General features: G+C 43.0%; 11 protein-coding genes across 11 annotated transcripts, besides 33 other annotated features; 4 read left to right on the top strand and 7 right to left on the bottom strand.

Moving 5' to 3' along the window:
- Nucleotides 1–347: a sequence feature (heterozygous, Esmeraldo-like haplotype).
- On the bottom strand, nucleotides 1–824 carry Tc00.1047053511289.14 (protein kinase, putative; the record flags this gene model as incomplete). Its single annotated transcript, XM_807178.1, has 1 exon — nucleotides 1–824. A coding segment is annotated over one exon (824 nt), but the record flags the coding sequence as incomplete, so codon positions are not given.
- Nucleotides 348–935: a sequence feature (areas merged during assembly that could not be assigned to a particular haplotype. This can correspond to areas where the two haplotypes were merged or to regions with more than two copies in the genome that were merged during assembly.).
- Nucleotides 936–15,038: a sequence feature (heterozygous, non-Esmeraldo-like haplotype).
- Nucleotides 1,570–1,596: a microsatellite.
- Nucleotides 1,649–2,794, bottom strand: Tc00.1047053511289.30 (aminopeptidase, putative; the record flags this gene model as incomplete). The annotated part of the gene is made up of 1 exon (XM_807168.1): nucleotides 1,649–2,794. One exon carries the CDS (start codon nucleotides 2,792–2,794, stop codon nucleotides 1,649–1,651), a length of 1,146 nt encoding a protein of 381 aa, XP_812261.1.
- Nucleotides 2,904–2,962: a sequence feature (A-rich).
- Nucleotides 3,171–7,598, bottom strand: Tc00.1047053511289.40 (hypothetical protein, conserved; the record flags this gene model as incomplete). Its single annotated transcript, XM_807169.1, has 1 exon — nucleotides 3,171–7,598. One exon carries the CDS (start codon nucleotides 7,596–7,598, stop codon nucleotides 3,171–3,173), a length of 4,428 nt encoding a protein of 1,475 aa, XP_812262.1.
- Nucleotides 8,184–9,362, bottom strand: Tc00.1047053511289.50 (protein kinase, putative; the record flags this gene model as incomplete). The annotated part of the gene is made up of 1 exon (XM_807170.1): nucleotides 8,184–9,362. The coding sequence occupies one exon, from the start codon at nucleotides 9,360–9,362 to the stop codon at nucleotides 8,184–8,186; it is 1,179 nt and encodes a 392-aa protein (XP_812263.1).
- Nucleotides 9,714–9,765: a sequence feature (A-rich).
- Nucleotides 10,183–10,683, bottom strand: Tc00.1047053511289.59 (hypothetical protein, conserved; the record flags this gene model as incomplete). The annotated part of the gene is made up of 1 exon (XM_807176.1): nucleotides 10,183–10,683. The coding sequence occupies one exon, from the start codon at nucleotides 10,681–10,683 to the stop codon at nucleotides 10,183–10,185; it is 501 nt and encodes a 166-aa protein (XP_812269.1).
- On the bottom strand, nucleotides 11,404–12,348 carry Tc00.1047053511289.70 (ADP,ATP carrier protein 1, mitochondrial precursor, putative; the record flags this gene model as incomplete). Its single annotated transcript, XM_807171.1, has 1 exon — nucleotides 11,404–12,348. The coding sequence occupies one exon, from the start codon at nucleotides 12,346–12,348 to the stop codon at nucleotides 11,404–11,406; it is 945 nt and encodes a 314-aa protein (XP_812264.1).
- Nucleotides 12,990–13,017: a microsatellite.
- Tc00.1047053511289.80 (polyprenyl synthase, putative) lies at nucleotides 13,078–15,321 on the bottom strand (the record flags this gene model as incomplete). Its single annotated transcript, XM_807172.1, has 1 exon — nucleotides 13,078–15,321. One exon carries the CDS (start codon nucleotides 15,319–15,321, stop codon nucleotides 13,078–13,080), a length of 2,244 nt encoding a protein of 747 aa, XP_812265.1.
- Nucleotides 15,039–18,611: a sequence feature (haploid, non-Esmeraldo-like haplotype).
- Nucleotides 15,570–15,709: a microsatellite.
- Nucleotides 15,926–16,108: a microsatellite.
- Nucleotides 16,160–16,187: a sequence feature (AT_rich).
- Nucleotides 16,196–16,282: a sequence feature (A-rich).
- Nucleotides 16,382–16,475: a microsatellite.
- Nucleotides 16,626–16,651: a microsatellite.
- Nucleotides 16,803–17,239: a mobile genetic element.
- Nucleotides 17,240–17,274: a microsatellite.
- Nucleotides 17,460–17,480: a microsatellite.
- Nucleotides 17,465–17,576: a mobile genetic element.
- Nucleotides 17,634–17,660: a sequence feature (AT_rich).
- Nucleotides 18,118–18,168: a sequence feature (AT_rich).
- Nucleotides 18,612–23,011: a sequence feature (heterozygous, non-Esmeraldo-like haplotype).
- On the top strand, nucleotides 18,621–20,750 carry Tc00.1047053511289.90 (hypothetical protein, conserved; the record flags this gene model as incomplete). Its single annotated transcript, XM_807173.1, has 1 exon — nucleotides 18,621–20,750. The coding sequence occupies one exon, from the start codon at nucleotides 18,621–18,623 to the stop codon at nucleotides 20,748–20,750; it is 2,130 nt and encodes a 709-aa protein (XP_812266.1).
- Nucleotides 20,844–20,868: a microsatellite.
- Nucleotides 20,900–20,939: a microsatellite.
- Nucleotides 21,087–21,138: a sequence feature (T-rich).
- On the top strand, nucleotides 21,188–23,200 carry Tc00.1047053511289.100 (hypothetical protein, conserved; the record flags this gene model as incomplete). Its single annotated transcript, XM_807174.1, has 1 exon — nucleotides 21,188–23,200. The coding sequence occupies one exon, from the start codon at nucleotides 21,188–21,190 to the stop codon at nucleotides 23,198–23,200; it is 2,013 nt and encodes a 670-aa protein (XP_812267.1).
- Nucleotides 23,012–23,467: a sequence feature (areas merged during assembly that could not be assigned to a particular haplotype. This can correspond to areas where the two haplotypes were merged or to regions with more than two copies in the genome that were merged during assembly.).
- Nucleotides 23,468–23,559: a sequence feature (areas merged during assembly that could not be assigned to a particular haplotype. This can correspond to areas where the two haplotypes were merged or to regions with more than two copies in the genome that were merged during assembly.).
- Nucleotides 23,484–23,512: a microsatellite.
- Tc00.1047053511289.110 (hypothetical protein, conserved) lies at nucleotides 23,547–26,102 on the top strand (the record flags this gene model as incomplete). The annotated part of the gene is made up of 1 exon (XM_807175.1): nucleotides 23,547–26,102. The coding sequence occupies one exon, from the start codon at nucleotides 23,547–23,549 to the stop codon at nucleotides 26,100–26,102; it is 2,556 nt and encodes an 851-aa protein (XP_812268.1).
- Nucleotides 23,560–24,018: a sequence feature (areas merged during assembly that could not be assigned to a particular haplotype. This can correspond to areas where the two haplotypes were merged or to regions with more than two copies in the genome that were merged during assembly.).
- Nucleotides 24,019–26,469: a sequence feature (heterozygous, non-Esmeraldo-like haplotype).
- Nucleotides 26,303–26,339: a microsatellite.
- Nucleotides 26,470–26,584: a sequence feature (areas merged during assembly that could not be assigned to a particular haplotype. This can correspond to areas where the two haplotypes were merged or to regions with more than two copies in the genome that were merged during assembly.).
- Nucleotides 26,585–27,900: a sequence feature (heterozygous, non-Esmeraldo-like haplotype).
- Nucleotides 26,901–26,985: a sequence feature (T-rich).
- Tc00.1047053511289.119 (C-terminal motor kinesin, putative) lies at nucleotides 27,214–27,900 on the top strand (the record flags this gene model as incomplete). The annotated part of the gene is made up of 1 exon (XM_807177.1): nucleotides 27,214–27,900. A coding segment is annotated over one exon (687 nt), but the record flags the coding sequence as incomplete, so codon positions are not given.

A 27,900-nucleotide genomic window follows, 5' to 3' on the forward strand; every position in this document is an offset into this window, starting at 1 on the left:
TGTTTCAGTAATGTTGTGGCATCAGGTCGCTCGGCAACATTGCGCTTGAAGCAAAGATCTAGGAAGTCATAGGCATGCTGAGACCCCAACGCCGCCGGATCTTTTGGAACCGCATCGGGCCACCCAGAAGACATTGCGAGTTTGTTCATAATGTGCATCACATTGGCCATTGGCATCCATGGTGGGCGACCTGTTATCATCTCAGCCACGGTGCAGCCAGCAGACCATATGTCGGCCTTAAAAGGATCGTATCCACTTTCGTCCGTAATAACCTCTGGTGCCATCCAGTACGGCGTTCCCGCAAGCGTCGCAGTGGCCGCCTTGCGCAGGGTCCCGTGCGTCGTCATGATTTTTGCCTGGTCAAAATCTGCCAGTTTTGCTATGCCCGTATCCATAGAAATAAGAAGGTTATCGCCCTTGATGTCACGGTGAGCCACCTGATTTTTGTGTAGGTACTCCAAACCAGAGAACATGTGGCGGGCGTAGACACGCACCACTGAGCCTGGAAGATGTCCATTCGGAAGCGTTTTCATAAGAGAAGTAACAGAACCCCCTGTGACAAATTCAAGATACACAAACAATCGTTTCGGTGTGCTTTCGGTATCAACGTGGCTGTGAAAGTATCGAATAATGTTTTCATGTGCCAGCTTCTTATGAATCTCCACCTCAGTGTTAGTGGGGGCATCTTCCGCAAGCTCCAACTCCTTCACTGCAACAAACCGTCCACTGGGAAGGATACCGGCGTAGACCGAACCGAAACTACCGGCTCCGAGCTTCTTGCCAAGTGTCACCTGGCGCAGCTCCTCGACGTCTACACCACTCATGTATTTTTGTTTTTCTTTTAAGCCCCCTATGTTATTTCGTTTGTTTTGCTTCGGCTTCGTGTTTTGAATTTTTTCTTTTTCTTTTTCTCTCGTCTGCGTCTGTGTGTGTGTTTCTTTTTTATCCTGCTATTTTCTCTCACTGTTTTCTTCACCGTCGTACCGGTGGAAGCTTTCCTACGTTCTCCGCCCCTCTCTTTCCCCCAGAGACAAATGCGCAAACTCTCTAAGAAAAAAGAGGACTGCAGAAGAACAAGAAAAAGCAAAAGGAGGAGGGAACAACACGAGCACGCAACGAAGAGTTCGATATGAATCACGGCGGCAATTTCAGATTTAAACGTCGAAGAGAAGGATTAGGCAAGGAGAATTTAAAGAAAAAAAAGAAGGGGGCGAGGGACATCTTCACAGATGACAAAACTAAAAATGAAAATACAAAAGGAATGCAGGGACTTAAGAGGGGAAGTAAATAAAAGTGTATTCATTTGTTTACTTCGCTTCACTCTTACGTGGCACACAACTTCTCGTGAGGGTGTTCCCTCATTTCTCAAGTATTTTTTTTTTCCCTTCCTCCAGCGATGCCGTTGTAACTCCCGCCTTTATTCCCCTCCCCGGCTTATTTTTCCTCCCCGCCGTTTCCTTCTTGTGCCTTCCCCCTCCTCCTCCGCTTCACACATGGGGAAAGAACACCAACTCCTCGTTGCCGTCGTTCGCTTTTATTGATTAGCGTTCCTTCTCATTTCTCACCTCTTTTGTTTGTTTGTTTGTTTGCCTGTTTCATCCCTCATGACAGGCGCAATTTTATGTACTTACGTGGGCGTTGCTGTCACTTAATTCTTTCGTTTCTTTTCCAGTGTCAACGGCAGCTTACTTGCCTCCAGCAGCAGCTCGTCGGTGTAGGCCGGCAGCGTTGGTGCCTTCTGCGGCTTGAGGCCCGTCACTGGCTCGATCTTCTTGGCTGTAATCAGCAGCGTGATTTTAAAGTGTCCGACTACCTCCCCATCACGTTCGTACAGAACAGGATACGGGACCACGGCGCCGTGCTTTAGCATCTCGGAGAGACCTAGGCGAGCCCTCTTTGTCTCCAGGTTCCGCAGTGCGAAGGGAAATGTCTGGTACTTGGCCTCAATTTCACGCTGAAGCTCACGCGCCGACTCCATCTTCATGGTGTAATTGGAGTCCAGTGCTACTTTGTAAACGGTCGGTCGGACATCACGCTCTTTTAGTTTGCCCTTTCCAGAGCTCATGACGATGTCAAGAGTCCACACCTGTCCTGCCTCCAAAGTATAGTCATGCACAAGGTGCTCAGCTACCTTCCGTTGTGGGACGCAACGAAAGCTGTCAACAATATAACGCTTCAGCATGTGCGAGAGAACCCCGTCCACGGGAGTCACACCGTAGTGCGCGGCGGCTTTTTCAATTACTTCTGTCACCTCATATACACTGACCCCGGGGCGCATCTTGCGCATAGCTGTGTTGAGAATGCCGTATGTTGCGGATATAACTTTTGAGGCATCGTCATCGGCAGCAAGTTCATTATTCTCCGTTACTTGCACGGTATGGGCCACCTGCGCGCAGTAGCCGTCAACATGAATACCGAGATCAATGTGCACCACATCCCCAAGCTGAATCTCTTGTGAAGCCACCTCATCGTCAGCCGATGGGCTGTTATGCGCCACACAGCTGTTGACGGAAATACACGTGGGGAAAGCCAGGCCCTTCTCTGTGCCTTTAAACATTGTTTTGAGCTTCTTCGCAACGGTTTCATCACCCAACTTGCAGAGCTCATGCACCTTCGCGCCGGGCTTCGTCGCATCAAGCAGCAACTGCAGTGTTTCGTTGCACCACAGGGCTGCCTTTTTGTACCGCATCATCACATCTGAATTGTTGATGGTCGTGTCTTCTTCTTCTTCATCCTCTTCATTGGGGGCGTCCACGTCCTCCCATTCCTCCTCGGCAGCAACGTTCCGCGACATGTTTTTAAAAGTTACGTGCTTACTCTCGTTTTCTTCCAGATAAATTAAAAAAAGAGAGGAAGCAAAAAGTGTCCACGTTGCCAGTATTGCGCTGCGCCGTGCAAACGACAACAAAAGTCAAAATAATAATAAAAAGCAAAAATGGAAATAAAATAAAAGGTAAAATAAGGAGAACTCACTAATAACTAATTGTGAAGTTCCATACGCATATGCACAGAGAAGCAGATACGCTCCCCGAAAAAGAAATAATAAAAAACGCACACACCCATTCGCTCATACAAAGAAAAAAAAAAAAAACGCTAATACGTAACCCCAAGTTCTTTTCACCTTTCTTCATGGAGTAGTTTGTTTCCCGCTAAACTCTGAGACAACAGTCTCACCCTTCCCCATCGCCACGTCTCTCACTGCCCACGTCCCTCGATCCACACTCGTACATGCAAAAAGTATTATTGCCCACCGCCGGTGGTGTGCGGCCTAATGAAGTAGGCGCCTCACCGGCATCAGAGTCATACAACGGGTCAGTGGTTGTTTTCTCTGCCGTGATGGTGATGACTTGCATGTCGGTGTCCATCGACTGCGGTATGCGCGGCGACGGAGACTTGTCGTCTTGGCAGTTCGGCACAGTAGCGCACGACTCGCGGTCCGCCTTGGCACTTCTACTGCCACTCGCGCCGTTCCCTTTCTTCATCCGGTCTTTGCCCAACCGTGGCCGGTTGAGCCGCGGCAGCGTCCGCTGCAGGGAGAAGACAACAAACCCCACGACGCTAGGCAAAATAACAACACAAAAAACTTTGACGCTCTGCGTCACCATTTCCTGCGCGGGTGCCTGTTCCACCCCACCAGCCGCGGTAAGAAAAACAAGCGGGAATCCATCGTACGACGACTGGTTAAGAAGATGCACTCCCTCTACGGAGTGAAGAACAAACAAAAGCCCGTCCGCAGAACCAACACGCAAGGGCAAGCGCCCCCCTGACAAAATCGCTTTGTAAACGGCTCGCAACTGCTTCGCAGCATCTTCACCTGAAACCCCCAAAGTTGGCTCAATAAAAAGAACAAAGTGGTTGTTACCCTTGGCGGTTAACAAAATCCCTTTTTCATCAGAATTCCGATTTGTTACGTCGGCGACGTACCGGTTCACTGAGTCCTTGCATTTGTCCAGTGACAAAAGACTAGCAGTTTTATTCGCAACAACAAAAAAAAGATCCAACGAAAGTGGATTCAATTCTGTGACCGTGCCAATGCTATTCACAATCAAATAAGCACTAACTTGAACAAAGTGCGGACTGACACTTTTCGAGGCAGTAGCACACGCACGCAAGTAGACCTCTCGCCCTGCAGAGCCTAACATAGCCGGGACACTCGGCGGAATGCTTACATATCTTAATCCAAACTCATTTAATTGTACCATTAAAGATAAGAAGTGTCGCGGGGAATTAAGCGAGCACCCCGCAGCGACATCCTCTTCCTCTGGTGAACTCTGAAGAAAAAGCTCCAATTGTGTAATTGGAGGTTTCAAATAATCAGAAAAAATGATAGTGGTGTTTTGCGTTGTATTGTACCGAATCGCGAAGTGGGGAACGTAGTTGATGGAAGAAAGTGAAAGATCCTGAATGGTGATAGGCCGATTGCGGAGCTGCTCAATGCGAAGCGGCATGGCAGGTGCCCCCTCCACATAATAGCACGAATACAATAGGGATGTCGGTGTGGGTGCCGCCGCAATAAAAGAAGAGTCGACATGAACACGAGATTTAGTCGCAGAAACGTACCGCATGGGAGAAATGTACGCGGGGGAAGCATGGCAAAAAGAATTGTCCCAGACAAGTGCAAGCGAAATCGTAACGTTGGGGAGAAATAAACCCAGAATATTCCACTCCACCGTTCCCGTTTGCCAAAGGTAAATAAGTTCTTCGTTTTCACTCGGGTTCAAAGTCGCAATGGCATCCGCACGGACGCTTTTATTGTCTTCACTGCCGGTCACTGTGTGGAAATAAGTATGAGACACAGTTCCCCATGAACTGTCTTGCAGTATACAAACAACGAAGTAGTCATCCTCGCTACCTCCCAATAGTGAAAAAAGATCCAATACCGAAACGGTGGCTGTGGCAAAGGCTAAACTGGAAACAAGGACTTTTTGCCAAATCGAATCGGCGACGCAGCCTGTATCCCAAGAGGCAAAGCCAAGGACCACACCTGCGAGTTGTACATTCGGCTTTAGAGTCACTACAGAATGACCACGGTCAATCACAGCTGATGTACTGTATACCCCTCCGTCCCAACTCATCTCTAATAGCTTAGGACTTTGGCATGTGAAATGGTCCCGCTTGACAAACACCCTTCCATCTACCAGAGCACCAGGATAACTCCGATCCTTTCCGCGCAATTTGACAATAAAGCTTCCAAGAGAATAAAACTTCTCTTTAACAATGATAGGCCACTCCCGCATCACCGCTTGACTTCTGCAAACCTCAAAGAAGGGTTGTGAAGAAACATAACCGCATACGGAAGATGCTCCACACAGCGACCATGTCCCAGATAACATTTCATGTTCCTTTTCCCAAGTTTTTACACCCGTCTCATAAGGTATAAAGGATACCCTACGATCGGTGGCCACAAACATTGAAGTACTCCCAAAATCGGTGTAGATCCCCACACAGAGTGTGAAATCTCCATGAACCGTCATCGGAAAACTTACAGCGTGTGTTGCATCCGAAGCCTGCCAAATATTAGCCGTAAAACCAACACGGCATTGACCATCGACAGCTAGACGTATTGCATAATGGGCAGACTCATTCCAATTTGTAACTGCAACCCTTATAGCGGAGCTTGGCAAACTCGGAATCACGGCAAAAACCGCTGCAGCGTCGGTGTTACCAAATCGCTGAAGCCATTGCGAGGGCTCATAAATAATATAGTCGACACGAAGATATTCCTTCCCGGAGCAAAGAATACCCGATGAATTTAAAAAAAACAAAGGGATATTAACCTGCAGAACCCCACCATTAACACCAAACTCCAGTTCAGTTCCTGCAGTTCCGCCACGGCACCCCTGTAGTTTCCTTGTCCATTCAGCTCCCCGAGGCAACGAGACAAACCGAACAAACAGCGAATTTTGCATTATAAGACGAGAAATTTTATTGAAATGTTCCAAATCCTCCTCGGATTGCGCGGGTAAAAGAACATTCTTCAGCGCAATCGACCCAATCGATCCATTAAAAATGGATATCCAACCAGGAGAAGGCAACGCAAATGGATCAACTGCAACCTTCACGCCCGATCCCCCTAAAGAAACAACCCGAACATTTTTCGCTGTCGGTTTATGTTGAACACACAAGTACCTCACCCGTTTCTCAGTCGAAAGTGCTTTGAGATAAAGTGTGACTTTTTGCTGGTCCTCCTTTAACGTGTAAGATACCGAAGTTTTTGCAGGGATAACCGATGTCTCCAGCTCCAAAGAGAGAAAAGTATCGTCTAATGAACTACACCGAGCTGAGCGTGAAAGAAAGGCCAAATACATGTTGGTTGCCACTGCCACCATCGAAGCACCTGAAGCCACCACCTTTATGGATTCTCCGTATGCGTATTGGGAATTGGCGGTGGTGAAGGTCCACCGCCTCCCTTCAACTGCTGCAATAACAATATGCCTGCCATCTATGGAAGCGCAGAGACTTCTCGAAGCCGTCTTGACCCTCGCAACATACTCCTTTGTTAGGAACAACTCCAATTTGCCGTTTACAAAAACAAAATTGACGGGTAGAACGCTCGGAGCACATGTTTTCCCCACATTGCGGTTATTAATCAGGGTGAGGGAAAGACCCATAAAAGTAAGCGGAGCCACCTCGAGAGCATGTGGCGCCACGGTCCCCGGCCCTATGATACGCAGTGGACGTATGACGTCCTTACAATCCATCATATCCTCTTCATTGATCTCAACACTGTCTTTTACTTTCATTAGCACCTCATGAATTGAATGAATGATAATCATAGCGCTTGTTTTTCGGTAGATGAAAGTACCAAACTTTTTCACAGCCACTACACGCATCATGTAATGTTTCGCACCGGACTCCATCAAGTCCAAAGGTACTACAAATCCCAGAGTCGATCCCGACCCACGTATCAAGGTGGAAACTCCTTGCACTTTCACAGCATCCTCTTTATCCACGAAGGCTACGCCAAAAAAGTAGTTGTGATTCTCACAAAGCACTGCTAACTGTTGAAACAGGACTTTTTTTGGCACTGGCACCTCCACAGAATTGGTTGTCCCGGGAACAATATCAAAGCTGCCTACTTCGCTCAGGGCCGTCGCCAGAGCGTCAAGAACCTCGGAAGCACTGGCAGTCGTCTCTGCTGGCGCTTCCGTAGGTATTGGATGAGGTCTCGCTGTCGGTGCCTGCGTGGATGTTGTGTTTGTCGTGCTCGGTATCAATTCACCATCTGTGCAGACAAACAGTGTATCCGGAAAAACGTCGTACAACATACTACCCCATGAACCATCGCTTTGCACCACAAGAAACCCAACGTCAGCCGTGGAAAAAGGGCCAGACCCAGGCGGCATCCATCTCACTGGAGACCCATCCTCCCAATAGGCCTTTCCATTCTGCACATATCCGGCTATCCCGGCAAAAGCTATTCCTTGGGCACGAAGAAACGCAACAATGACCTCGTTTTCAGCCATGGAGCCAATACGTGCAGTCCATTTTGCAGGATCACCGGCACAACCTCCTCGCACCGCATAGAGAGTGCCTTCGGTATGACAAGTGTGAACTAGCAACAATACCGTGAACAAAAAGAACTTAGTCAACAACATCTTTGGTCACACTTCGCCAGCTCCCCCTTTGAGCGCGCAGAAGGACCGCCTTCCAACTCCGAGAGTAAACCCTAATAAAACCTTCCTCTCACACCCTCACCACTAGCCGCATCAAATAAAAAAGTGGAATAGCGGCGGAAAACAATTTATGCCAAAAAAAAAAAAGGGGGGGGGACGCAAATTCCGCGTTATGCTGCTTTTGTCATATGGCCAGGGCTCGCCAAATTCACTTATGCGGATACAATACAGGCACAGGTCAACTGGGAACATAAGCACATCGGACACTATACGCCAACCCCACACCACAAAACGCGCACACCACATGGGTCCAAACCAGAACGCAAAAAGCGGAGAAAGGTTAATAAGAAAAAAAGCAAAACAAAATCAACACAAGACGCAAACAAAACTCACACAAGTTTGGAATATTTCTCTGCTCTGCCACCCAACACGGGTCCCTAGCCTCTTCTTCTGCAGGGAAGAAAGGGATGTCTCAGTTGCCCATTCCTTCTTCTCGCCTTGTCAGAGTAAAGAAAGGAGAGAAAAAAATTGTGAGAGAAACAAAGAATTTCCATTCCGTATCTTGAATTAAAAGCTAAACTCATCGTCGTTATCTGTTGCCCTTGAAACTCCTTGTGGAACGGAGCGCACAACATTTGCGTATGGATTAATTCCAGGTACGCTGGAATTGGGGGAAAAGACCCTTGATGAGGAACACAGTGTGGGAGGCGGACTTCCTCCATTAGCTCTAAGACCCACACCACCTTGAAATGATCCGTTGGGCATAGAAACTTGCATGGAGACTAGCTGAAATGGGTTATGCGGTTGCCCTGTGCTAATGCCCGCATACAGGGCCGTTGTTGTTCCCCCCGCTTCTGCCACATTGTTGGTTTCTGTGAAATATGAATGCTTTAAGCACTGCGTAGCTGTCGGACGATCACTTGGATTAAAACGCAGCATTTGCTCTATCAAGTCAATGGCAGCCGGCGGCGCGTTGGGGAGAAGCTGCCGCAGAGGTGTCGGTACAACAGTGGGAAAACGCATATTTAGACGACGCGATAACTGATATCCCTCGTCCCACTCTGAAGGGCTAGGGCTCCCCATAATCGAACATATCTTGAACAATTGGTCACTGTCCGAAGACCCTGGAAAAAGAGGTCGATTAAGATACAACTCCGCAAAGATCACACCACAGGCCCATATGTCTATTGGTGAGTTATAGTGTGTAGAACGCAGGATAATCTCTGGTGCCCTGTACCAACGGGTTGAGACGTATTCCGTAAAGGGCGGTCGAGAGCGAATTTCTTTCGCTAAGCCAAAATCAGCCACCTTCACAATATCCCCCTTTGTCAGCAAGTTCTCCGGCTTTAAGTCTCGGTGCATGAATCCACCCTTGTGAATTGCCTGCACAGCTAATAGGGTCTGGCACATAATACTACGGATTTCACGATCATTAAAGAGACCTTGTGTACCGCTCATCTGTTCTGTCCGCATCCGTTGAATACTAAACAGGTTCATCTCCATGTACTCAAATATCAAAAACAACTCAGTGTTTTCTCGCACTACCTCCTTGAGCTTTACAATATTCGGATGCTGCAGTTTCCTAAGCGATTGAACCTCACGAAGCTGCAGACACTCCTCCCAACTAGAAAAACGTTGCTTCATCTTTTTCACCGCCACTATTTCTCCGCTACTGGCATGCTGGGCTTTACTCACCACACCAAACGAGCCGTCGCCCAGTTGACCTACAATCAAATACCGATTCATTTACTTTTTTTTCCCCCGTTCTTCTTTTCGTTTTTCTTCTATTCCTAATCCCTTTTTTTATTCTTCACCGGTAAAGTGGAGCGATATTTCCTGTGATATGCGGCGCACTCCTTCTTATTTACTACCGTTTACTTCTCACTCCCGTCTCTCTTTTTTGTTTTTTGTTTTTGTTTTCCTCCTCTGTTTTCGCCTTGCGTCCCTCTACAAAAATAGCAAAAATAAAACAAAAAAATAAACAAATCACGCTCGCCGCCCCCTCACTTCCAAGGGATTTGAAGTGACTTACTGCTCCACTTACCTTCGGGGATGTCACGGGAGAGGGAAAAGAGCGCCTGGAATCCCCACAACAGGAAGGAGAAAAAAACAAAAAAAAAGGAGCAAACAAAAGTAAAAGAAAAAAAAATGCTCTCAATCACTTCACACACAAACGCAAGCACACACAGAGAGAAATAGAGAGGCAAAAACAGACAGAATAATTAAAAAAACCGCACTTTACTCGCATTTTAGAGCAAAATATGCGGCTGTTCTCATAGTTCCTCTTTTTGTTTGCTGCTACTCTCACGTGGCGAGCAGGCCCCAAGTGCCTTCGTATACCTTCGTGGTGTTTCTTCCATGTTTCTCACGTCGTTATTTCTTACTTCTCCCTTTTTTCTTTTTTTTTCCAGTTGGATGTTTGCATGCGCGTCGGTTACGCCCCTTTCCTTCAATTTCTCACAATTCAGTCCTGATGAGACGTCAGAAACAAAAAGAGTGAAAAAAAAAAACATTGAAAACAAATAGATATAAAAATATAAATATGAAGTACACGATAGAGCGAGAGCTATTTCGCGGCCTTTTTCATTTGCTGTGGCTGCTGGTGAATGCCACCAAATGGCTGTCCAGCCTTCACCCCACGCAGATGAACGCCCAACGCCTTCTCCATCTTTACCAGCACCCGCTCCTCTGGCACCGCCTTCCCGTTCTCATACTCCGTCACAACCCCGGCCCGCTCCGCGATGTTTCGCGCTAGATCCTGCTGCGTCCATCCCTTTGCCTGGCGCGCCTTCTGAATATTTATGCGTAAGTTATTATCAATACGCTTCACTTTCAAAGTCTCGTTGTCCTCGTCTATCCGCTTTGCGTTGGCGCCAAGATCCGTCTTCTGTGCATTTGCATGGAAGTGTTCCCTCTTCACAACATCTACATTTCCACCGCGTTGCAGCACACGATTAGCTTCGGCTTCACTCACGCGACCAGGCTTCTTATTGGTGTTGTTCCTGTTCTGAAAGTTAAACACCTGGGGCTCCCAATCCTGCCCCGTCATAATTTGGCCACGGGGCATGGTTACCAATCCAAAAACGCGGCCTCCCTTTCTTCCCTGTCTTCTAATTTCCCTCACTCTCAGTCAACGACGTCATTTCAGTGCGAGAGAAAAGGAAACCCCCCCCCCAAAAAAAAAAAAAAGAGAGAGACATCTGAACATCCATGCCCCGTGCAGATCTCAGTCATGAGACATCCCGAACGCAAGTGGAAAAAGTATCACTGGCACACGCACAAGTCTAATTATTCTTCAAACGCGTTTCCCATTAATAACAACATTGCTAAAAAAAAAAGGAGTAATTGGAAAGTAATAAAAACAAAACAGGAATGAAATTTTATCAGCTCTCCAAATCCAAAAAAAAAAAAAAAAACGCTCAGAAGCTCCCTAACAAACATGACGAAGACACGTACAAAAGTGCCTTCAGTCCACATTTTTACTACCCCACTACATCCCGAAGAGGAAGAGTTATAAAAAACAAACATTCTGCTCTTGACCACAAAGAAAACATATTCTTCGACCATCGAATCATTTTCAAGAAATGAAACACCTCGATACAACCTCAACCACTTCCTTTTCTTATTCCCTTCTATTGACTTTTCTTCACCGCGTTCATTGCTTCTTTCACGTTTAGGTAGTACCGCAATTAAAAACGACACAACACACATTTACATTATTATTACGAGAATTAACAAAAAAATTGATGCCTAAATACAATTATCCAAGCAAATATATACATATATATTATGCTTTTTGCTGCTGTTTCAACTTATCGGCCATGCGCCAACGGACGTACATGGGCTTCAGCGCATCCACACCGGAGAGCACGCCAGCACCGGCAATACCTCGCAAAATGTTCGCTCCAGCACCACGCATCAGGGCTGCAGCGCCCTCCGCTTTGATGACCTGCATCATGCAGTCCATTGAATTCTTGTACTTTACAGAGGCGCCAGATGTCATCATCATACGACGACGGACAGTGTCCAATGGGTAGGAGAGAAGACCGGCAACGATCGTCACCGCCCACCCAAGAATGAAGTTTACAACAAAGGTGTCCACAGGGAGCATGGGTTGGAGCGTATCGTACAGGCCAAAGTAGAAACCGCGGTAAACCACAATGCCCACGCAAGAGACCATGAATCCACGGTAAAGTCCAACGATACCGTCGCTCTTCCACGTCTTCACGTAGCAATCCACAAGGCCATTGAACTGACGCTCGCCGCCCTTCTTCACGGATTTCGTGTCGTTGGCCAGACGCGTACGAACGTAGTCCAGGGAGTAGACAAAGCACAGCGAAGCAGCGCCGGCAAGACCACCAGATGCCATGTTACCCATAAACCACTTCGCGTACCCATCCTTCTCCTTCTTGAAGTTAAACATCCGCTTAAATGTATCCTTAAACGCAAAGTTCAGCGCCTGTGTCGGAAAGTAACGGAGAACATTCGAAAGGTTGCCTCGCCAAAGCGAGTACAAACCCTCCGTCTTCATCGTGTGCACAAAGCAATCAGTCACACCAGTATAAGGTCTGTCCAAACGTCCTTGCTTAATCATCTCACCTTGGTTCTGCACCAGCAGCTTCACCCGCTCGATAGGGGCAGCGACGGTCTTGGAAACGCCGGCGGCAACGCCACCGACCATGAACTCCTCAAAGAATCCGAGCTTGGGAAGTTTTTCGCGCTTAGTCGACATTTTTGTTGGTGCAAGACTTCTGGAGGTAGCTGTTTATTAGCGTGATTATTACTAACCTTCTATTTGCAAAGTGTATAGGAATAATTGTGGAAGGGAAAACATTTGCTTGCAAAATAAAGTAAGTTTTAGACTCAATAATAATAATAACATAGTCTATTCGATGAAAATGGGGGTGGAACCCAGGAAATTGCAATGGTTGCAATTTATTAATAATCAAAATAACTTCGTAAAATTCCCGCTCCTGACCACCCGTTCTCATTTTCCCATCGCTGAAAAAAGCAGTAAAAAACACCGATCGGTGTTCATAAGCATATTTGGCCATCCGCTCTCAGTTTTCGATCGCTGAAAAAAGCAGTAAAAAACACCGATCGGTGTTCATAAGCATAGTTCCCCCTCAAAATATATATGTAAAAAAATTTAGAAAAAATTGCAGTCAAAAACCGAAATAGAAGCAAAAGAAACTAAATTAAAATGGTAAATAAAAATGAATCATTAAAAAAAAAAAAGGAAAAGGAAAAGGAACCTACCTGAACAAAGGAATAGGACTAAAACACTACTTTTCCACGCTGTCATAGTGTTTTTGTAAATTCAGAAAATCAATATTCTTCAATATTAGACTTATTTGGCCATGGTTTCCTCTCTTTTTTTTTTTTTTTTTTTTTTTTTTTTGCAAAATTTATAAATATATATGCCTCAAAAAGAAAGTATTGTACCTTTCAAAATAATTTCCTAATGGTTTCGCCTTATAATATAAAAGCATAATGCTCGTAGCATAACTTTTGAAACGGTATCTGGAATAAGAGGATCAACAACTTTCCATTCTTCTTCGACGAGTTGCAGGGCATCTGCAACACATTCATCAACGACATTCGCCGAATTAATCAGGCTTAAAGCCTCCTCAATTTTTTCACGGTCCGATGTACGTTCATTTAATATGCTCCAAATACGTTCTCTTTGCGGAAGCTCCAGTTTTCCCATTGCTTTTGCCACCGGATAAGTAATCTTGCCGTCGCGTATATCTTCTCCTGCTTCCTTAAGATTTCCTTCAAATCCTTTTACACCCAGTACATCATCAATAATTTGATAAGCCAAACCAATTGCTTTTCCAAATTCCTCCATCGCTTGGGTAACTTCCTCACTTGTGTCGGTTAAAACACAAGCAAATGAACATATTGCACCGCAAATGGCCCCAGTCTTACATGTATGAATGGCTTTGACGGCATCTTCAAGCGCTTTGGTTTCACCAGTACGAACTACATCGGGCATCAAATATCCTAGGCCTCGAATGTCCAGTCCTTGTCCCGCATGAGCTGCTTTCATCATCTCAAAATATAATTCGTAAAATCGCTTAGCCTTTTCAGCCGGAAGAGAATTGACACCTGCAAATGGGACACTCATAAAAAAGCAAGCTGTTCCAGCATTAATAGCTGTTGGAGTACCAAACTCCACGTGGGCAGCCTTTCCACCACGTCGAACAGAAGAACCATCCTCAATATCATCAATAATAAGAGAACCCACATGTCCAAGCTCAGTGATAATTATACACTTTGAAGTATCAGCATAATCCCGTGAAAGAGCGTTAGAACACGCAAAAAAAAAAAACGTGCGCCAATATTTTCCACCTCGATCAATGAGAAAACGAACTGGAAGAAACAATGTATCACAAATATGCTGAGGAAGAACACCTTTACAAGTACAAAATCGTCCAAGAACATTTTTTTCAATCCATTCAACAGAAGCATGCAGGGGATAAACCTCTGACAATATTCCCCTCGTTTTTTCTCCCAATTTATTTATAATGGAGGAAGTACTAACACGAGAAATCGCGTTTTTCTGCTCATAAAATCCAATTATACTCACCGGCGTCCCCTCATGAGACCCCTCGCCGGTTACACGCCCCTCGTAAAATCCAAAAAATGTCAAAATTGTCTGGAACTCTTGGTGTTTAAAGGAAGCACGTAAATCAAAAAATAATTGAAAAGATGGAAGCTCAATATGAAACGCCACATTGTAGTCTTGAAACGTTACCAGACTTGTCCAGCATTCTACTGGCTCAATTATGAAATCACGGCAAGTGTATCTTTTTTCACCCGAAGTAAGCACGGCAAGTTGTTCTTCCTTTTTTCCCGTAATTTCGTCAAAAAGCTCAAACAAATTCAATTGATAGCCGTTCGAGAGTTGCAAGCCAAACCAATTCCAAATACCATGATTCTCTTTGCTATCGTCCACTAGGCTTCCGTACTCTCTATCATACCAACCATCGCCCTTTACATTTATAGTTGAGTCACCAATCGTCAACTTTCCCTCCACACTCATTGAAGGGTAGTAGTAATAAAACATTTGTTTTATAAAGCCATTATCCCCATGGAAAGAAGGAATAGTTCTCGCAGTAAATTCCAGTTCCACTGTAATATTCCGCAATGGGTTATGATGATGTAATTTGTATCGGCGTTCAGCATCATCTCCCTCACCTTCGAGAAAAAATTCATCATTAAAATTTATTTTCAAGCTATCTTTGTCATAAACTGCAGTTTTCTCCATTAACCTGTCGGGTAAAGGTACTTTACCTTGTTTTAGCAATTCCTTTACTATTTCCACAGGATATTCATTGATATTGTATTTAGCTTCATTAGCTTCAATTTTCCCAATAACAAACTCTGCTGCACGGCGGTCAAGCAGGGAGTCAGGGTAATATTTTTTCTCTGTGACATCAATCAACGCCCATGTGCATGCATCATAAAAGTCATCTTTATGCTCGTTCTTAGGGTCTTTAAAAGCAAAAAAGGAAGTGAAGAAGGAAAATTCCTTTTCGCTGTCAACGTCCCTCAAATGTGCATTAAAATACCACCACTGAATAAATGCCTCATGGGAAATCATGTCCATCATGGAGGGCTTCAATAACGGTTCTCCAACAAGCTCAACGGAATTACCTCCGTTTTCTCCTTTTGTACCAAAGCCAGAGAAATTCCTCATTGTATTGAATTAAAAACCTTTGTGATAATTAGCAAAACAAAAACCTCCTGGTGCTTTTCCCTACTTCACAATTGATCTTGTAATCCTACCAAAAAAAAAAAAAAAAGAATGTAGAAAAATGTAAAAAGCAAGGTTTTTTAACGAAAAAAAGCTCTGCTTTTCTCCATCAAAAAAAAAAAAAAAAAATGGATTTTATCACCAAATACTTCAGCAGATCATTCACTAAAAATGAAGGATGCAAGTGAATATATTATTCTTTATTATTATTGCTAGTAGTAGTAGTATGAGTGTCATTACCAATAGTGTTATTATTATAATTCTTTTTATTTTTTATTATTGCTTCTTGTTCAGTTATTATTATTTTAAATATTATTAATATTTTTTTATTTATCTTGGGTAGTGAGATTGAAAGATGAGAGGGAAAATAAATTATTTTCGTTGCCATTGTAAATTTTTTAAATGATTACCGAAAATCAGCTTTTTAATTCCTTTTTTAAAAATAGAATTATCACTGCTATAATTGTACTGCCCGAAGGAAATGGTGAATTTTCATTATGAACAATAAACGATACCCCAACAACGAAAATAAGTAATAATAACATATTAATAATAATATTAACATTAATAATAACATTAATAGTAATAATAGTGATAATGATAATAATAACAATAACAAAGTAGTAATTATGATAGTAATAACGATAATAATAGCGATAATAATAATAATTGGTAATAATATTAAAAAAGAAAATGATGATAATAATAATAATAATAACAGTGATAATAATAATAACAAAGAATATTCTCTAATTTTTCTTTCACATTGAAATCCATATACAATTTTTTAAATGATAATAAAAAAAAAAGCCGGCGCAAACAAAAGCACAAAAAAAAATAATAAATAAATAAATATAAAAAAAAATACTATATATTTTACAAAAGCAAAAAAAAAAAAAAAAAACTACGGCCCGAATCCAAACAACAGAAGCTATAGAGAAAAATGGAATCTTTTGATCTTTCTCTTACGTTTCTGTTTTTGCCTCGAAATACATAGATAAATATGATAACAATAACATATTAATAGTAACATTAACATTAATAGTAATAACAGTAATAATAATAAAGTAATAATAATAATAATACAGTAATAATAAATTCCCAAAACAATAACAATAAAAAGAATCCTATCTTCTTTAAAATACAAAAATGCAAATAAAAAAAATCCACGGTATCATCCATTAAATTTTTACCATTCGGCAACCACTTAGATGCAAAAGGACATTCGCAAAGTAAAAAATCACAATAATAAATAAAATAAATAAATAAATAACGGTGTCACCACAAAAGAGGAAAAAAAAGGGATAATATCCAGATGCCATCCACTATATTCGCTCATTCCATAAAATAAGAATATAAATAAAAGCGCTTCACCGTGAAGGCTCAATTCCAATATATAAGTCATCTAATATATATATATTCAGAATAATACTCTGGGCTGCTGGTCGGATCCTGAAATAACCCAAAGAAACCAAACAAGGTATTAGAAGAAGGGATTTTCGCACAGTTGTTTCTTTGCTTCCATTTTTTCCTTTCATTCGATATATAAATTTTATTGACCACTCGCATGGTTTCTTTTCCTCGGAATATAATTACTTAGAAAGTGGCAGGCTTTGGGGTCCTACAACCACAAGACCCCGCCGCGAGGTAGGAATCAAAAGTGTGTGGGCGAAAAATAAAAAATAAAAAGTAAGGAAAAATCCGTCCTGCGGTTATCGGTTCCCTGACGCCCTTAAAGTTGTGTTCTTCCTCAAATTCACAAGACAAAAAAAAAATGAATGCATTCGTTTCATCAAGATACACATATATATGCATTAATTAAGTTAGCCAGCTCCCCCGCGATCATTCTTTTCACAATCTCTAATAATAATAATAATAATAATAATACACAATAATCTTCTAGATCGCTGGTCGGAACCTGATTTCATCGATAATAGAAAACAAATCAGATAGAAATAAGAAAGATTTAAATGGAAAAAGAGTGGATTCACAAAAAACTCAAAGTTTAACACCAATCAAACGTATATTTATATATCATCCGTTAGCCACAGTCGCGGCCCGTTCACTCTATTCGGATGGGATATTTATTTATTTATTTATTTCTTACGAAGTGGCAGACTTTGGGCTCCTCCAACCACAAGACACCGCCGCATGGTCGAAACCAATGGAAGTTGGAAAGTTAACAAAAAAAAAAAAAATGTGACTAAGCTCATATCGCCGTTTTGTAGCAAAAACAGAACAATAATTAGATTCTCAAAAAAAAAAATAATAATAAATAAATAGATAAACCCATTACACCGATAGAGCCGGCAAGCCCTCCGCCCAAATTCACTCCAGAAATTTACTGCAAAAAAAAAAAAAGCGCCACGCAACAAATCCCGCAAAAAGGACCAAAATAAACAAGGCACAGCCCCCGGTGTTAAAGCCATGACGGATTGGCCCGCCGCCGCACGGCATGCCACAGGCGGCGACCGGAAATTGCGGAGGCCGGCCAGCGTGAACTGCGCAAAGAGAGAAATTTGCATCCACTTCGCTGCCTGGATCGGCCATCAATTAAACAAAAACATGGAGTGCACACTGGAGAAGTGGCGAAGACGTGCTTCACGGAGAATTTGGTGCGGTTTCTCCTCGAGGTGGGGAGACTCTGCCCCCAGCAGCGCCCTGCGCGGCGAGAAGACACGAAGAGGCCCTCGCAGCTGTGGCTTTAACGCCGACGCCTCTGACGCGTATACCCTTTTGTTTTATTATTTATAAATCAATTGTTTTAATGATTTAATGATTTATAAATTTGGTATTTTCCTTGTTGATACTTGGCTGTGACGGATCATCGCGCCGCCGTGCCAGCCCGGGCGGACACGTGACGTGTGTGTGTGTATTTGTGCGCTTTTTACCCTCCACGGCGGCGCCCACAATGGGGGCGGTGGCTTCCCTTCACGTCTCCACTGAGCAGGGCGGAGTTGTTCTGCGATGGTGACCGGCGGGCGGGTCATTGAGTGTATGAGAAAAAGCTGTGGAAAAAAGATGTGCTTCTTATTTCGCTCTTTTTTATAGGATGTAAATGACTGTTGCTTTTTGTTCTTACTTGTTTTTTTTTTATTTTTTTGAATAGTGAAGTTTTTTCTCAAATCTATCGTTGCGTCTTGACTTTTTGTATGCTGTAAAGAATGAGCGTTCTGTAACTTTGTTCTTTCTGCCTTTTTTCCCCCGTTTCTGGGATCGCATTTTGCAATAGTTCTTAGGTAATGTTACGAAGAATATCTTTTTTGCAAAAATTGTTTGGTTTGAATAGACTGGTAAAGACAGGAAGTGATGTTCCGTCTCATTTTTCTCCTAGAATTTTTGGCAGTGAAAAAAACGAAAAAGTGAATTCCGGAGAGCAGAAGTATACTGGGCCTATTCCGGGGGCCACCGGAAAAGATAATCATCCAGGAATATACGGCTCAAAACCCATGCCAAGTTATTTTGAGGAATCTTACCCAAGAACTGAAAAAACACTTCCCAGTAAGCGAGTATTGGAGCCTAATGAACCTCGTGATCGTTCTGATAATGTCAATGCACCTGAATACGATACTTCCCTTGGTAAGTTTGAACAGGCTCCTTACTTTACTGGAGGACCTCCTGCCATGCGATATCATAACTATGTTCGAGAACCCGCCAATAAAGAAGCTGTGGAATATCGTGATGTAATTCCACTTCCACCATTTGAAGATCATCACCCTGATTTTTCTTATGCGTCTGCAACTGGAAAACGGGAGGGAAATATCACTTTATTAGCCAATACTGTTGCGAATTGGGAAATAAAGGCGGCTATGATGTCCCTTTACCGATCGTGCCTAAAGGGTCTTCCGATGGTGAAACACTACTATTGGCTTCTTACGCCGCTACCAGAGATGAAGTATAAGGTGCGGGGTCGGTTTCTACAAAATCAGCATACAAAAGATCCTGACGCAATTCGACACTTACTTCATAATGGTTGGATGGAATATCAAGAAGTTATTCTTTTTCGACGTAGTCGTGCAAGTGTTGCAAAATTTTTTGAGTGGGAAAGTCAGGATGAACTTGTGCGTGGTTATACCAGTGAAGAAGGCAAAATGCAAGAAGAACGAGCTTTTTGGAATGGTGAAGAGCAAAGGCGGGAGGGTCCTTATGATGGTCATTGGTCATGGTTGGGAAAGGAGTGTGAAAAAGAGTTTAAACTTATTGCGGGTCGAATTCCCGTATCATGGACTACGTCTAAAGGGTATTTTGAAAAAGGGGAGGCAGATGGGACAAATTACTGGGAAAAAAATCTGGATTATGAAGGATGGTATATTAAAAATGTAGATCCCGATCGAAAAAACGCCCGACATGAGATGCAAGGCTGGGTTGAAAGTGGCTATAATCAACCAAAACATTATGCAAGCAAAAACCGACGTGGTTATCGGAGACTCGTAAAGGATGTTGAAACTATGATGGAAACGTCGATGGAAGATCTTTATACGAAGAATAGGGAACAACTTTTTCAGTATCTGATTCGAGAAACTCATCCTGAATCAAATCGCATCAATGCAGAACGTACTCTAGCAAGGCAGGACGACGATTTTTACTCGACCAAATTTGAAGAGTACGAAAGGTATTTAAAGCAGGCTATGCGCGAGATGCCTAACCCACGCCTATGGAAGACAGATGCGTTTTATTTTCGTTTACGTTACTTGATTGCTCCACTTGAATATAACTGGGCTAAAGTTCCAATTGGTACATTACAGGAGAAACTATTCAATGAATGGATATCAGATAACCTCAATTATGCAGTTATGAACAGTTCTGTATTCTGTTCAATTAAAAATGACAAAAGTCGAAACCCAATGGCAAATACCTGGGGAGATTTTTACACAAACTATGATCCAGATATCCCTGAAACACGCAAACTCCCATGGTATCATCCTGAATTTGACTATGATCGTCGATACAAATGGGATGAAAGGTGCATGAGAATGAAACGTTGGGTCCAAGGAGGAGATATCGATAGCAAATTGCCTTTTTTTGATAGCATTGTTGCCGAGTGGGAGCAATATGTCAATCGTCCAGAGCGTTTTCGTGCACCAGATAGTGCAGAGCGTCGCTATGGTGCACCGAGGATGGTTCAGCTATATAGATCACTTAATCGTCTTATGGATGTTGCTTTGGCAAACCAACTCCGTAAAGTTCTTGAAAAGGATTCCGGGAAATCTGCGGAGGAGCTTTCCAAGCAACCTGTAGTGGAAACTCAGGCTTTGTTGGCAACGTTGAATTTCAGTAAGTTTTGTTTTGATGTGCCGATAATTATTTATCCCGATGGAGCTGTTCAGCCAAAACTGGGACTGGATGGTGGTCCAGTTGCTTTGAGAGCTTGAGAAAACTAGAAATAAAGTTATATGGGGTGTGGCCAATGTGATTTTTTAGGTACGGGTGAAATGGATAAAAGATCATTTATTTATTTATTTGAGTTTTTTTTTTTTTTCTTTTTTTTTTGGGGGGGGGGGGGGTAGGAATTATTTAGTCCATATATATATATATATATATATATATATATATATAATATAGTATTTTGCCTTGGGGATGGTATTAACCGTTATTATTACTGTTATTGTCATTATTACCATTTGGTTCTGGGAAGGATATTACCGTTCTATCACCTTTTTTTTTTTTTTTTTTTGCTGCTGTTTTGACTTGTTTGATGATTTTGCTTATTATTTTATCCTATTTTATTTTATTTATTTATTTATTTTATTTTATTTTATTATTTATTTATTTATTTGTTAAGCAAAGGCAAAAGTAAGTGTGGGGAAACATGCCCAAGGTTAGGAACGGGTCTTCCAAACGCATGACTTCACGTCAGCGTCACAAAATCGAGAGAAAGAAAAGGGAACATAAACGGGACCTTCGCCGAGCTGCAAATTCTTTGAAGAAGTCTGGATTGGGTCCGAAAAGAACGAAGAAGAGACGAGAGCTCGCTAAAATGGCCTTAAAAGTATCTAACGCACACCCAGATAAGGAGGCTATCCTTCAGAGGGTACTTCAAGCACGTGAATACGCCTGTTTCAAACACGCCAAACAGCCTGAAAAGCCTTTTGAAGAAAATGCTGATCATCGACATTTGGAGTCGGCTTGTGTGGGGACGTGCTCTGTATCCTCATTGATTGAGGCTAAAAAAACTCTTACTTATATTCCTTTTCAGGAGTCCAACAACTTTTCATATCAATTCAACAAGATTCTTGAAGAATTAGTTTTTCCACCTCCTGGGTCATTGATGAAGCTTCCATCGGTTGCATATTTGATTACCCTAGACTCCCGCTGTGCGGTTCAGTGTATACCATGGGGTCTTATTGATGCAATTGTTCAGGAAAGTAATATTTATCACAAAAACGGCGGAATGCGCAAAATTCTTTTACTGTTTGCTATCACCAAAGTGGATCTTGTTTCCGTGGCAGCCGTGGTTACCCAAATTTCTCTTTTGGCACATGCGCTTTTTGAAAGATATATGAAAGTTAACAAGGACGAAGAGTTTTTGAAATTTAATGACGTTGTAAGTATTGCTTTTTGTCCTTTTTCTAAAATATTTGACAAAACAACACGACACGTTATTCGTATTTTGAGACAATTTTTTTTGAGTGAGCATTGTTCAAATTCCAATCAGCATTGCAACCTTGAAGGAAAACTTTGTTCTTTTGTTATTGGACTTCCAAACACGGGCCGCCGAACTTTATCTCGCACATTGCTACAGCACGGTACGGATTCTTGTGTCAGTCTTGTTCCTGTTTCTGCTGCCCAATTACAGATGGTGGCTAACAAAAATGGTCATAATGAAGATGTAGGGTTTAAATTGGCCTTTCCCAATGCGAAGGAAATAACATTACTACGTTTTCCAGAAGATGCGATATTGTCTCGTGAGCTTTCATCTTTGTCTGGAGGCGATGTTGTGTTTAAGCCTTTTTCCTTTGTTGAAAGAATGAGTAATCCTGAAGTTATAGGCTGCATGCTTTTCGCTGGTGCAATTGACAAAGTTGCCCTTGCGCAAGGATTTTGTCAGCCTGGAGAAGGTTTTATTGGATCTTCTAGCGAAAAACAAAATATTAAGGCGGCTCAACGTTTTTTTCGAAGCCTCGGGCACACTGTACGAATGGAAAAAGGGTTTTACGTTTCCCCATTATTTGTGTCAAATGCTGGGACAATGGGAAAGATCTCTAGCAGTTCTTTGACAGCCTCTGTTGATTTTGCATCTCGTCAGAAAAGCACACAAACAACTCTTCTTGATACTTCATTTAGTAATGCTACTCCAAACAAGCTTGTACGTATTTCTTCCGTGGTGGCACCTTCTCGTGGGAAAAAAAGGAGTAATACAAGCGTGCGACGGATGGATTCTCATAATGTCTTGAAACTTGGTGCTCGAACTTTTGTTCGGGAAATTTGTCAAGGTAAAAACGTGCCATGGGCAGTTATGCGACCTCCCACAAAGAAATGTTTAACCAAAACAGAAGTTGATGCGGCTTCCGTCCTTTTTGATATTTCTCTCTGCCTGGGGAAAAGACTTGGAACTCTTGAGGTACATCAAAATCCCGCTGATCACTTTTCTGTCCTCTTGGATCATGTAGCTTCCCTTTTAAAAGAATATTTGGTTTTTTTGCCAGGCAACGTGGTGGAATTTGATCCTGATTGTATTGTTGCCCCCATCCACGATCTTTATAACACAGAAAAAGCAACCGAAGAGGAGTTGGCCAACAAAATAAGAGGAGATGGATGTGAGGAAAAATATGATGATTCAGATGAAGATGAAAATGGGCAACAAGAAGAAGATTCCGACTAATATTTGGCAACGAATAAAGGTCTTTGAGTAACCCTTTCAATAAAGAGAAAAAAAATGATTCAAGATAATTTATCCGGGGACTGATTAAAGATAATAAATCACAAGGGTATATATACATATATATAACTTGGTCTTTTTTGCCTGTACAAAGCAGTTTTTTTGTTGTTGTTTATGCTGCTCTTGTTTTATTTCTTTTTTGCTGCTCTTTTTGCCGTTACTATTTTATCATTATATATACTTTTTTATTGGTATTACTCTCATTATAAGTAGTAGTATTGCATGCTTTTTTTTTTTTTTTTTTTTTTTTTTTTTGGTGTGCTTTGTTTTGGGTTAAGCACAAGAAGTTATGTTGGGAACCCTTTTTTCATCGGAAGAGAAATATGGGCCTCGATTGACCATGTCTCTTTGCCATTGTTCTTCGGAAGATGGAGATCATCCCGCGCGTGCATTGCGCCATCAAGTCCAAAATTCGACCGGGTGGCAATCTGACAAGGGATGCGTGTATCCACAAGAGCTTGGATTTGCATTTGAAGGTGAAGTCGAACTGCATTTTATTCGTGTACTTTCTCATGAAAGAAAGATTGCATCACGTATAGAAGTTTTTATTGCGGAAGCCACCAAAGAGGAAATAGAAAATGGTATGATTAAACCATACCACTCAAGCAATTTCCGGCGTCTGGGATATGTTTGTTTTGTTACCACTACAGATAATGCGTTTGGAGCTCGTGAACTTAAAACAATAAATATTCGACAAAAATGCGTGTACGTCAAACTTTTGATTTCAAGGCCCTATAGCAGTGACTACAATCTGTTTCATCAAGTAGGTATTGTCGCGCTCACAAGTCACGGCACAATTCGGCGTACATATCAGGGTGCCCCAACAAGGAAAATATGTCTTATTGGAGAAACAGTAGAAGTTCCCTTGGATGAGATGCTTCCACCACGCCTGGGGAATCCTCAGTCGGTGCAACCCCAGGATGATATTGGACTGGAAATAGACCAGGTGACAGCTCGTCGCATTGCAGAAATTGTATTGTTGAAGGAAAGGGCTGTGGCAGCGGAAGATTATGATCTTGCGGATGCCTTGAAGTCATGTTTGCTTTCTTTAGAAAGAGTTGGGAAAAAACTCTATTATTTGGAAAAGGAAAAGGCGACGGCAGTAAAAGAGGAGGATTATGCTTCTGCAAAGAATTTGAAACGTCAAATTGACAATTTAAGGGAAGAAGCATACAGAATTCCCACCTCAGTGCCGGAAAAGGCCGAAAGCTCTAAGAATTCAAATAGATTATATGGGCCGTCAAGTGGGAAAAAGCCACCACTCACGAGTGAGTTAATGACAGCGGAACTTCGGGGAGGAGAGCAGATGCCCTCATTACACGCTGCTACCCCTCTCCCTGCATTGCTTGACGAATCGCCCGTGGGAGGACGTGATTTGTACATGATAAAAAACTCGGATAACTTAATGAGATTTGGGAAACAGGAAAATCTTAGTGCTAATGTTGATGGTAATTTAATTTCCGAGTTTGCTGAAGGGAAAGAAGAATGGGAAAGGTCAATTAATCGTGTCATTCGTGAACTCTCTAGTAGACAAGATCAGGCTTCAGTATTGCAGGGAGAAGCACTTACAGAGGCCAGAAACAGCGAAAATGTGTTTGGAACCTACTGTTGCGCCTGCTTGTTTGGTAAAAAAGGTTCACTTCGTGAGGCTGCCATTCGTGCTATAATATCCCCCGTTGGGTTTACTGCTCTTTGTACCCATTCACACATGGTCATGGAAGCACTTCTGTCCTATATGGCTCTTCCCTCCCGTGGCTTGTGTGATCCAGTGGCAGGGGTTGTATTTGCGTGTTGCGAGGCACTTCAGGCCATTATAAAGGACAATATTCCAGATTTGCCTCCCATCTCTGCTCTCATTTCACACATTCAGCGCCTTTTACCGGCCTTAGTGATTCGTTTGGGTGACAACAACAGCCGAATTCGAGAGATGGCTGAATCTGTTCTCATGTCTTTCTCTGATTTGGCACTTGAACCTGTTGTTTCATCACTTCTTGTAGATCCTGGGAAAGACAAAAAGCGTCCGGTTTCACCTAAGGTGCATGTTGCCCGCATGAATATGCTTAGTTCACTTGTTGATCGATACGGCATTAACGGAGATGAATCCACCAGTCTTGAAGTGGGTAATGTTCTCTCCAGTGCTGTATTGAATTGTTTGCAACATTCTAATGGTGAGGTGCGGGAGGCGGCAAGTCGACTCTTTGCAAAGGCACTACTTATAGCTCCGACCCGTTCAGCCTGTTACATGGAGGCTTTAAAACCTGCACAGCAGAACTTGGTTGAACAACAAATGGAAGCTCTGAAAGTAACTGCGCCGAGAGTGATGACTCAGGATGAATTAGTTTCTAGTGCTACGCTTAACTCTAGCGCAGTTCTAGACGAAAACGAAATGCGTCCCGCAGGAAGAAACTGTCATTCCAATTCTGAGGGACGCGGCGCCCATATTGCGGCAAGGAAATGCCAGTTCTGTGGGCAGTTCGATGAAAATTTTTCAGAGGCGGCACTGGATATTCACTTCATTCGAGCATGCCCAATGCTTTGTCCTTGCCCACTGTGCGACCAGGTAACGGAGATTGCCACCCTACAGCAGCACCTCACTACAGAGTGTGAGAACAGGCATTTAGTGCGCGAGTGTCCTATTTGCAGAGAAGCAGTGAGGGTGGAGGACATCAATAAGCACGTTGCGTTGAATAAGTGTATCAAAGCTGTCCCGACTCACAGTGTATGTCCATTGTGTCACGCTCGATTTGAAACGGGGTTAGCTGGGTGGGTGGCGCACCTAGCCTCACCTCCTGGTTGTCCGAATAATCCGAGAAAGTATGATGGCTCAGGACCCCAAGTGAGATGAGGTCTAAAGAGAAGAAAATATATTTGTACGAGTGTGTGTGTGCGTTTGTTGTCGATGCTTCTGGAAAGAATGTGCGGCCAGATGGGACTCGGGAAATGATAGTGCTGTTTGTTTAACTTCCCTTTCCTTTTTATATATCTGTCAACTGATTTGGGCCTTCCAACTGTGCACGTTGGAAGGCAGCGAGTGGCGTTCTTTCTTGTGTGTGTGTGTCTGTGTGTCTGTGTGTTTTTGTGTATTTCCACCCCCTGCTGCCCTCCACGCGGAGAGGCATCCGGCGGCTGCGGGGCTTTTTAAAGGACTGCCACTGCTTGGGCTCACAGCGAGCCCGGTTCTCATGACCACATGTTTTCTGAATCCATTTGTGTACTGATGTATGAGTGTTTGGTGAATCTTCTCTGGATTGTGGGAAGATGCTGGGCGCAGTGAGCAAAAATGCCATCTCACATTGCGTCATTGCCCTCCGTGGGCATAAAGAAAAGTGCCTCATCCACGCGCAGGTTTGCTGTTGCTCTTGCGCGTCCGGGGTGGGCGGCCAGAGAAGACGAACATGGAGGGAACAGGCAAGCAAAGGACCTGTGAAGGACAGTGGAAAATAATTTGTTTTGCCTTGTTTATTGTCCTTTTTCTACTCTATTTGGAGCTTATACCTATTGGAGATGCCTTTTTTTGATTCATGCATTCAATATCTTGGGTGCCGCTGTACATTTTCACAGTATAAATTTCTAGGGGAGAATATGCTTTTACGGTATTTTGACATTCTGTATCTCTCATATTCATCTCTTACTTTTTAACTATTTTTTATTATTATTATTATTTATTTGTTTGTTCATATGCATATTCTTATCCTGTATTTTTGACGTTTTTTCCTTAATTTTCAATTGGAGAAAGAAAGTCGCACAGGCGTGACAAAAGTAGCATTTTTATTGCTGGCGCTCACCGTTAGTGGGAAAAGTCGGAAAAGCAACCAGGAAAAAGAAAGAAAAGAAGGGGAAAAAAGTGGTGTCATCGATTTGTATTTGGCGACATCATTCACCTTTTGAGTGTTATCGCGCGCATACTGCATATTTTTTAGGTTTGGAACTGCGTTCATAGCATCATTTTTTCGAACATGTCGTTTGACGCGCAAAATCGGCACCGTGTGGTGGAGCTTCTCAGGAGTCTCTATGCCAGTCCCAACGTGGAAGGAGAGCGTGAGACAATATTGGCATTGGCTAATTTGGTGCAGCAAGGCAATGCGCAGCTTGTTTTGGACGAAATCAAGGAGTATCTCAAGCGCGGACTTCCGGTAGAACAAGAACGGTCCATGATTATCTTGGACCAATTGTTGCTTAATTGCATGCCTCAATTTGCCGGTATGGTCTCATCTGAAAAATGGACCGAACGTCTCTTGAAGGTTGCGAAGTCTGCGACGGTGGAAAGTGTCACATATAAGATTATTGAAACTGTTATTTTGTGGCAAAAGAGGTACCGCACCGATGGATTCAAACGTTGTGTGCTTCGCTTTTCCCAAAGCAAAGTTTTGGGAGAAACCTTCAACCGAGTTTTGCACCGAATTAATGCGGAGCAACGCTCCTTGACACGCAGCAGAAATCAGAGTCGGGATAGTGCTGGACAAGAGGAAGTTGGGCAAACGGACAAACATCATGCTCTTAATCGAGCAGAAACTATCCTGCTTGAGGCCCAGGGTGATCTTGCATCTCTGGAGTACGCCCTTGAACACCCTCATATTCTTCATGATGAGGATATCGCTAAGGAGTGCAAACAACACAAGTTACGTTGCATGCGCTTACTCGAC

This window comes from Trypanosoma cruzi, genomic scaffold (assembly GCF_000209065.1).
Source record: "Trypanosoma cruzi strain CL Brener 1047053517087 genomic scaffold, whole genome shotgun sequence".
Lineage (NCBI taxonomy): Eukaryota > Euglenozoa > Kinetoplastea > Trypanosomatida > Trypanosomatidae > Trypanosoma > Trypanosoma cruzi.